Consider the following 8,675-nt stretch of genomic DNA (forward strand, 5'->3'; position numbering starts at 1 on the left):
GCAGGGCCCTGTCGTGGCCTCTGGACAGAGCCTGACCCTCCAGTGTCGCTCTGACGTCGGCTATGACAGATTCGCTCTGTCCCAGGAAGGGAGACAGGCCCTCCCCCAGCGCCCTGGCCGGCAGGCCCAGGCTGGGCTCTCTCAGGCCGACTTCCCCCTGGGCCCGGTGACCAACACCCTCGCGGGCCGGTACAGATGCTACGGTGGACACAACCTCTCCTCCGAGTGGTCGGCCCCCAGTGACCCCCTGGACATCCTGGTGGCAGGTGAGGAGCCAGCGGGTCAGTCAGGGACCCAGACTCTGCACAGGCCCTGCCGGGGGAGCCCCAGCTGGTGATGCTGGGACCAGGCGTGAGGGGTCCCCAGGGAGGGAGGGAGAGAGACAGAGAGAGACGGGGGTGGGCAGGGAGAGGGAGAGACTCGGAGAAAACAGAGACAGACAGAGATGAGGGGCCTCAGGGAGGCCCTGCTGAGTCGCAGTTAGGAACCAAAGGTCAGTCAGGGACCCAGACTCTGTACAGGCCCTGCCGGGGGAACCCCAGCTGGTGATGCTGGGACCAGGCGTGAGGGGTCCCCAGGGAGGGAGGGAGAGAGACAGAGAGAGACGGGGGTGGGCAGGGAGAGGGAGAGACTCGGAGAAAACAGAGACAGACAGAGATGAGGGGCCTCAGGGAGGCCCTGCTGAGTCGCAGTTAGGAACCAGGGGGCGGGCAGCCCCTCACCCCCCTTCCTCTCTCTAGGGTGGTTCCCTGACACGCCCTCCCTCTCGGTGCAGCCGGGGCCCGTGGTGGCCTCAGGAGAGAACGTGACCCTGCTGTGTCAGTCAGGGAGCACAAAGGAAACTTTCCTTCTGTCCAAGGAGGGGGCAGCCCGGCCCCCACTGCGTCTTAGATCAAAGTACCAAGGTGGGCATTTCCAGGCCGAATTCTCCATGAGTCCCGTGACCTCAGCCCACAATGGGACCTACAGGTGCTACAGCTCACTCAGCAGTAACCCCTACCTGCTGTCACACGCCAGTGCCCCCCTGGAGCTCATGGTCTCAGGTGAGGGACCCTGACCCTGTCCTCTCTGACTCAGTCAGCTCAGGGCTCTGTCCCGAGCACTCTGGGCTGGGGTTGAGTGAGGGGACTGTGACGGAGGGTCACCCAGAGGGGGATCTGCCCCTCAGAGGCCCTCCCATACCCTCCCACACCTTCTCACCTCACCTGGAATCCGGAACCTCACGACTGTAGAGGAGACCACAGGGCAGGTGTAAGGGAAAGGTTTCATAAGGTGGGGACTCCAGGGTCAGCTACACCCCCTTCCCGTCCTCATTCGCAGGACATTCCGGGGGCCCCAGCCCCCCACCGACAGGCCCCAGTTCAACAACTGGGGAGTCACTGAGGCCTCTCTGCAGAGGGAGCACAGGCCACCCCAAGGCAGTTTCAGAGTCTCTGGGAGGATCTAATGCCCTCAGATCCTCAAGGACAGGCTCGGGGTCAAGCAGAGATGCCAGGAGGACCCCAGGGCTCCAGGGACTCGGAGGCTGGTGGATGAAGGGTGGGGGTCATGGAGAGGGAATGACCCCTCGGGGCCCATCTTGGGGGAGGAGCAGTGGGCTTATGTGGGGAGAAGCAGCCCCCGACCCTCACCTTCTGTCCTGACCCCCAGGAGGCTCTGAAGTTGGGGCCCTTCCCCCCACGGAGCCAGGCCCGCAGACGGGTGAGTGAGGGTCTGTGGGACATGGTGTTGGGTCCAGGGGGGCAGGGCTCAGCTTTGGCCTTGGTTCAGGCACCTCTGGAGACGCTGACTTGGACCCCCTTCCCCTGCCTGGGCCTCAGTTTCTCCAAGTGTAAAGGCAGAGAATCGTGGCCCGAAGCTTAGATTTCCTTCAGTTCTGACTTCTGGCTGTGACCCCCCAGAAGAGGAGGCCTCACAGGGAGGCCCCTGAGGATGTGACTGTATGGGGGCCTGTCCCCAGTGCCGCAGTGATGGTGGCATTGTACGGGGAGGGGGAGGGAAAGATGAAGAGTCCACCGCACACAGCCGGCCCCTCCCCCAGTCCCTGCTGTGGTGGGGGAGGGGAGGGTAACAAGGAAGGACCCTCGGCTCCAGATGAGACCCTCGGACAGGCCCCCCTGCAGATGAGAAGCCCCCAGAGCACAAAGCTGGTGTCCACCTTGAGCGGGGCGCGGCAGGAGGACAGCTCAGGGAGCCCACAGCCCTGGGTTCCAATCCCAGCTCTGCCACCTCCAGACTGGGTCACCTGGGGTTGGTGAATTCCCTCTCTGTGCCTCAGTTTCCTCATCTGTAAAATGGGTGGGGTGGGTTAGAGGAGATGAATACACAGACCCCAGCACGAGCCTGCACACAGTAGGCGCTCAATTAAATGGCATCTTGGGCTCACTCATGACGTCACTGGTGCCCCAGGTCTCAAATGGTACCTGAACGTCCTGATCGGGGTCTCGGTGGCCTTCGCCCTGCTGCCCCTCGTCCTCCTCGTCCGACACCGGGGTCAGAGCAGACGCAGGAAGTCGGGTGAGTACGGAACAGGGTGACCCAGACCCCTGGAGGTGGTGGGCTTAGGGCACCAGCCAAAGGGAAACCTAAGAGATGGGCAAGGTCAGCTTAGAAAAAGATTGTCCAGAGTCTGAAAGTCAAAAATCTAGAAAGAAAACACGTACTGTCAGCTGACATGTATAATTTAAGGTGTTCTCCCCCTTTTCAATCTCATGAAGGGTTGAAACATGTACGCAAGTATGAGTTCAGGTCTCCTTCTTTCCTCCTGAATCCCGAGTGAGGGGCGGGGGTCGTAAGAGTCCCAGGGCCGAGCCTCTGTCATCTGCCCCAGCCCAGGGCGAGGCTGATTTCCACCCTCCCGCAGGGGCTGCAGACCCAGAGCCCAAGGACACAGGCCTGCAGAGCAGGTAACTCCCGCCCCGAAGACCCCTAGGCCCGCCCCGCCAGCAGCTCCCCCTCATTCTCCCCCTAACACACCCGCCTCCTCCCCAGCTCCTGCCCAGCCGCCGCCACCCAGGACCAGGCCCTCTGTGAGCAGAAGAGGATGGGGTGGTGGACACAGGATTCTGGAGGCACCTGTGTGGGGGAGGGGAAGGCTGGGAAGGGGTGGGCTCAGGGGGTGCGGACTGAAACCCCACACTTCCCCTCACCCCTGGGTCTCAGTGGCCCCTTCTGGATGCACTGCGGGGGCTCCAGCCCTGAGGGATCTCAGGGGATCCCGCCAAGCGATACACACCCTGTTCCGCCCCAGCAGATGCTGCCGTGAAGGACACACAGCCTGAGGACGGGGTGCAGCTGGACCATCCGGTGAGACCCCTGCTCCTGTCCAGGCCACCAGAGACCTTCTTGTTGCCAAACTCAGTCCAATGGACACGTCTCTGTCCTCACATCCCAGCTCCAGCAGCGTCCCACACTGACCTCTCCTTCCGGGCTTCCTGGGTCTTCCTGCTCTGACTCCACCCCTCCTGCTTCCTTGTGACCTCATGGCCCCTCCTTCGGGGTCCCCTTTCCTGGCTTCCTGTCCTCTGTCTGACCCTCTGGCGTTGCAGAGAAGCCCCACGTCTCAAGAGGATTTGTGAATAAGTGAATCACCTGAAAGTCCCCAGGCCCCCCTTCCTTCATTCACCCAAAAGCGGTGCACAAGGAGAGCGCATCCCCCCGGCTCCCTGTAGGTGCTGCAGGTGCAACAGGGAGCTCACCTGGTGGGTGAGAAGACTATATGTAAAGAAGCAGGTAGCGTCCTAGAATGCAAGGTCCCGATAAGGAAAGTAAAGCAAGAGAAGGTTACAGAGTGCATGGTGGGGGGCAGCAAGTGCAAAGGTCCTGAGGCAGGGACGCTTTTGCAGGAAGATGGCCGTGCGGCTGGATCCAAATGTGCAAGGGAGATAACATGTTAATACAGAAATCAGAACCGTAGAAAGAATCCAGAGGCTCCAAGGTGTTAGGAGGTCCCCGGAGTTTCCATCAGGAAAGTGACCTGACCTAAGGTTTTAAAGCATCACTCTGCCAACACAGTGGAAAGCTGACGGAAGGAGATCACAGTGGATCCAGGAAGTCCCCTTTCTGTCCTACTCTCTCCCTCCAGCAGAACAGGCAGGATGCAGACCCCCAGGAGGGGACGTACGCCCAGGTGAACCACTCAAGATCAAGACTAAGGCGGGGGGTGGCCACCTCTCCTTCCTCCCTGTCGGGGAGATTGCTGGACATGAAGGACAGACAAGCGGAAGAGGACGGGCAGAGGGACGGTCAGGTGGGTCCCATCCTGTCCGGGCCCCCAGGCTTCCCCCACCCCAACCACACACCTTCCCTCTCCCCCACCGCAGGCCGCCGCATCTGAAGCCCCCCAGGATGTGACCTATGCCCAGCTGAACCACTCGACCTTCAGACGGGAGACTGCACCCCCTGCCCCCCAGTCAGGGGAGCCCCCAGAAGAGCCCAGCGTGTATGCTGCTCTCGCCGTCCGCTAGCCCAGGAAGGACCCAGACCCCACGCTCCAGGGAGGAAGACTGCACGGACCCCGGAAGGCACAGGAGCTGCCTGCCCGCAGTGGACACCGCCTAACGACCAACAGACAGCCTGGACTCCCAACACAGACCACCAGGGGCCCCTGGGACCCTTTGGCAGTCACCTGACTCTACCCTCAAAGATAACTAATAGCCTTACATTTGCAACAGACTTCTCAAAAATCAATGTGTGAGTTGAAAACCAAAATCAAAACGAAAAAAAAAACAAACAAAACGGAAGTGGGAAAATGTTTTCAATGAATGATAATGTAAATAATACACATCAAACATATGAAATGAGAAAATTAAGAATCATGAATGAATATATTAGAAAAGGCTTTAAAAAAAATCGATGACCTAACATACCATACCAAGACTTCAGGAAAAAATAGCAAATTATTTCAAATGAAGGTAGAAGGTGGGAATAATAATGACAAGGGTAGCTAATAATGAAGACAACCAAAAAGTAGAGAAAATCAATTAAGGCTAAAAATAAACTCATTCTTGAAAACATTCATGAATCCTAGCCACCACAGCCGAGGGAAAAAGAGAGAAGGCACACACTTCTAATATCATGAAAGGAATTGCAAGGTGGAATGTCCTATAAATATCAATTAAATCTCTCTGGTCTATTGTGTCATCTAAAGCTTGTGTTTCCTTATTAATTTTCTGTTTGGATGATCTGTCCATTGGTGTAAGTGAGGTGTTAAAAGTCCCCCACTATTATTGTGTTACTGTCAATTTCCTCTTTTATAGCTGATAGTTGCCTTATGTATTGAGGTGCTCCTATGTTGGGTGCATATATATTTATAATTGTTATATCTTCTTCTTGGATTGATCCCTTGATCATTATGTCCTTCCTTTTCTCTTGTAACATACTTTATTTTAAACTCTATTTTATCTGAGTATTGTTACTCCAGCTTTCTTTTGATTTCTAATTTTCATGGAATATCTTTTTCCGTCCCCTCACTTTCAGTCTGTATGTGTCCCTAGGTCTGAATTGGGTCTCTTGTAGACAGCCTATATATGGGTCTTGTTTTTGTATCCATTCAGCAAGCCTGTGTCTTTTGGTTGGAGCATTTAATCCATTCATGTTTAAGGTAATTATCGATACGTATGTTCCTATTCCCATTTTCTTAATTGTTTGGGGTTTGTTTTTGTAGGTCCTGTTCTTCTGTAGTGTTTCTCACTTAGAGAAGTTCCTGTAGCATTTGTTGTAGAGCTGGTTTTGTGGTGCTGAATTCTCTTAGCGTTTGCTTGTCTGTAAAGGTTTTGATTTCTCCGTCGAATCTGAATGAGATCCTTGCTGGGTAGAGTAATCTCGGTTGTAGATTCTTCCCTTTCATCATTTTAAATATGTCATGCCACTCCCTTCTGGCTTGTAGAGTTTCTGCTGAAAAATCAGCTGTTAACCTTTTGGGAATTCCCTCGTATGTTGTTTTTCCCTTGTTGCTTTCAATATTTTTTCTTCGTCTTTTTGTCAATTTGATTACTACGTGTCTTGGCGTTTTTCTCCTTGGGTTTATCCTACCTGGGACTCTCTGTGCTTCCTGGACATGGGTGGCTGTTTCCTTTCCTATGTTAGGGAAGTTTTCAACTACAATCTCTTCAAATATTTTCTCAGATCCTCTCTCTCTCTCTTCTTTTTTTGGGACCCTTATAATGCAAATGTTATTGCGTTTAATGCTGTCCCAGAGGTCTCTTAGGCTGTCTTCATTTCTTTTCATTCTTTTTTCTTTACTCTCTTCCACAGCAGTGAATTCCACCATTCTGTCTTCCAGGTCACTTATCTGTTCTTCTGCCTCAGTTATTCTGCTATCGATTCCTTCTAGTGTAATTTTCATTTCAGTTATTGTATTGTTCACCTCTGTTTGTTTGTTCTTTAATTCTTCTAGGTCTTAAACCTTTCTTGCATCTTCTCGATCTTTGCCTCCACTCTTTTTCTGAGGTCCTGGATCATCTTCACTATCATTATTCTGAATTCTTTTTCTGGAAGGTTGCCTATCTACACATCATTTAGTTGTTTTTCTGGGGTTTTATCTTGCTCCTTCACCTGCTACGTAGCCCTCTGCCTTTTCATCTTGTCTATCTTTCTGTGAATGTGGTTTTTGTTCCACAGGCTGCAGGACTGTAGTTCTTCTTGCTTCTGCTGTCTGCCCTCTGGTGGTGGATGAGGCTATCTAAGAGGCTTGTGCAAGTTTCCTAATGGGAGGGACTGGTGGTGGGTAGAGCTGGGTGTTGCTCTGGTGGGCAGAACTCAGTAAAACTTTCATCTGCTTGTCTAAACTCACTTTGGTTTTGATTTGCATTTCTCTAATAATTAGTGATGTTGAGCAGCTTTTCATGTGCTTCTTGGCCATCTGTATGTCTTCTTTGGAGAAATGTCTATTTAGGTCTTCTGCCTATTTTTGGATTGGGTTGTTTTTTTCATATTGAGCTGCATCAGCTGTTTATATATTTTGGAGATAATCCTTTGTTGATTCGTTTGCAAATATTTTCTCCCATTCTGAGGGTTGTCTTTTCATCATTTTTGTAGTTTCCTTTGCTGTGCAAAAGCTTTGAAGTTTCATTAGGTCCCATTTGTTTATTTTTGTTTTTATTTCCATTACTCTAGGAGGTGGATCAAAAAAGATCTTGCTGTGGTTTATGTCAAAGAGTATTCTTCCTATGTTTTCCTCTGAGAGTTTTATAGTGTCCAGTCTTACATTTAGGTCTCTAATACATTTTGAGTTTATTTTTGTGTATGGTGTTAGGGAGTGTTCTAATTTCATTCTTTTACATGTAGCTGTCCAATTTTCCCAGCACCACTTATTGAAGAGACTGCCTTTTCTCCATTGTATATCCCGGCCTCCTTTATCATAGATTAGTTGACCATAGGTGTGTGGGTTTATCTCTGGGCTTTCTATCCTGTTCCATTGACCTATATTTCTGTTATTCTGCCAGTGCCATACTGTCTTCATTACTGTAGCTTTGTAGTATAGTCTGAAGTTAGGGAGTCTGATTCCTCCAGCTCCATTTTTTTACCCTCAAGACTGCTTTGGCTATCTGGGGTCCTTTGTGGTTCCATAAAAATTTTAAGTTTTGTTCCAGTTCTGTAAAAATAGCCATTGGTAATTTGATAGAGATTGCACTGAATCTGTAGATTGCTTTGGGTAGTATAGTCATTTTCACAATATTGATTCTTCCAATCCAAGAACATGGCATATCTCTCCATCTGTTGGTATCATCTTTAATTTCTTTCATCAGTGTCTTATAGTTTTCTGCATACAGGTCTTTTGTCTCCCTAGGTAGGTTTATTCCTAGGTATTTTATTCTTTTTGTTGCAATGGTAAACAGGAGTGTTTCCTTAATTTCTCTTTCAGCTTTTTCATCATTAGTTCATAGGAATGCAAGAGATTTCTGTGCATTAATTTTGTATCCTGCAACTTTACCAAATTCATTGATTAGCTCTAAGTGGTTTTCTGGTGGCATCTTTAGGATTCTCTATGTATGTATTCTCTCATGTCATCTGCAAACAGTGACAGTTTTACTTCTTCTTTTCCAATTTGTATTTCTTTTTCTTCTCTGATTGCCGTGGCTAGGTCTTCCAAAACTATGTTGAATAAAAGCGGCAAGCGTGGACAACCTTGTCTCGTTCCTGATCTTAGAGGAAATACTTCGTTTTTCACCATTGAGAATGATGTTTGCTATGGGTTTGTCATATATGGCCTATATTATGTTGAGGTAGGTTCCCTCTATGCCCACTTTCTGGAGAGTTTTTATCATAAATGGGTGATGAATTTTGTCAAAAGCTTTTTCTGAATTTATTGAGATGATCATATGGTTTTTATTCTTCAATTTGTTAATATGGTGTATCACATTGATTTGCATATATTGAAGAATCCTTGCATCCCCGGGATAAACCCCACTTGATCATGGTGTATGATCCTTTTAATGTGTTGTTGGATTCTGTTTGCTAGTATTTTGTTGAGGATTTTTGCATCTATATTCATCAGAGCATCAATTTTGTTTATCTTCTCAACGAACCAGCTTTTAGTTTTATTGATCTTTGCTATTATTTTCTTTGTTTCTATTTCCTTTATTTCTGCTCTGATCATTATGATTTCTTTCCTTCTGCTAACTTTGGGCTTTGTTTGTTCTTCTTTCTCTAGTTCCTTTAGGTGTAAGGTTAGA

General features: G+C 49.9%; 1 protein-coding gene across 1 annotated transcript in view; it reads left to right on the forward strand.

Moving 5' to 3' along the window:
• LOC112396195 (leukocyte immunoglobulin-like receptor subfamily B member 3) overlaps positions 1-4,666 on the forward strand; it is a 19,329-nt gene extending 14,663 nt beyond the window's left edge. The window contains exons 7-14 of the mRNA XM_024739806.1: positions 741-1,043; positions 1,651-1,701; positions 2,410-2,517; positions 2,864-2,906; positions 2,992-3,029; positions 3,251-3,306; positions 4,085-4,249; positions 4,323-4,666. Coding sequence (XP_024595574.1) covers positions 741-1,043; positions 1,651-1,701; positions 2,410-2,517; positions 2,864-2,906; positions 2,992-3,029; positions 3,251-3,306; positions 4,085-4,249; positions 4,323-4,466 — 908 coding nt within the window. The 3' untranslated portion in view covers positions 4,467-4,666. The remainder of the gene's footprint in view (positions 1-740; positions 1,044-1,650; positions 1,702-2,409; positions 2,518-2,863; positions 2,907-2,991; positions 3,030-3,250; positions 3,307-4,084; positions 4,250-4,322) is intronic.
• The last annotated feature ends 4,009 nt before the right edge of the window (positions 4,667-8,675 follow it).

Source organism: Neophocaena asiaeorientalis, unplaced genomic scaffold (assembly GCF_003031525.2).
Source record: "Neophocaena asiaeorientalis asiaeorientalis breed wild unplaced genomic scaffold, Neophocaena_asiaeorientalis_V1.1 scaffold815, whole genome shotgun sequence".
In the NCBI taxonomy this organism is placed as follows: Eukaryota; Metazoa; Chordata; class Mammalia; order Artiodactyla; family Phocoenidae; genus Neophocaena; species Neophocaena asiaeorientalis.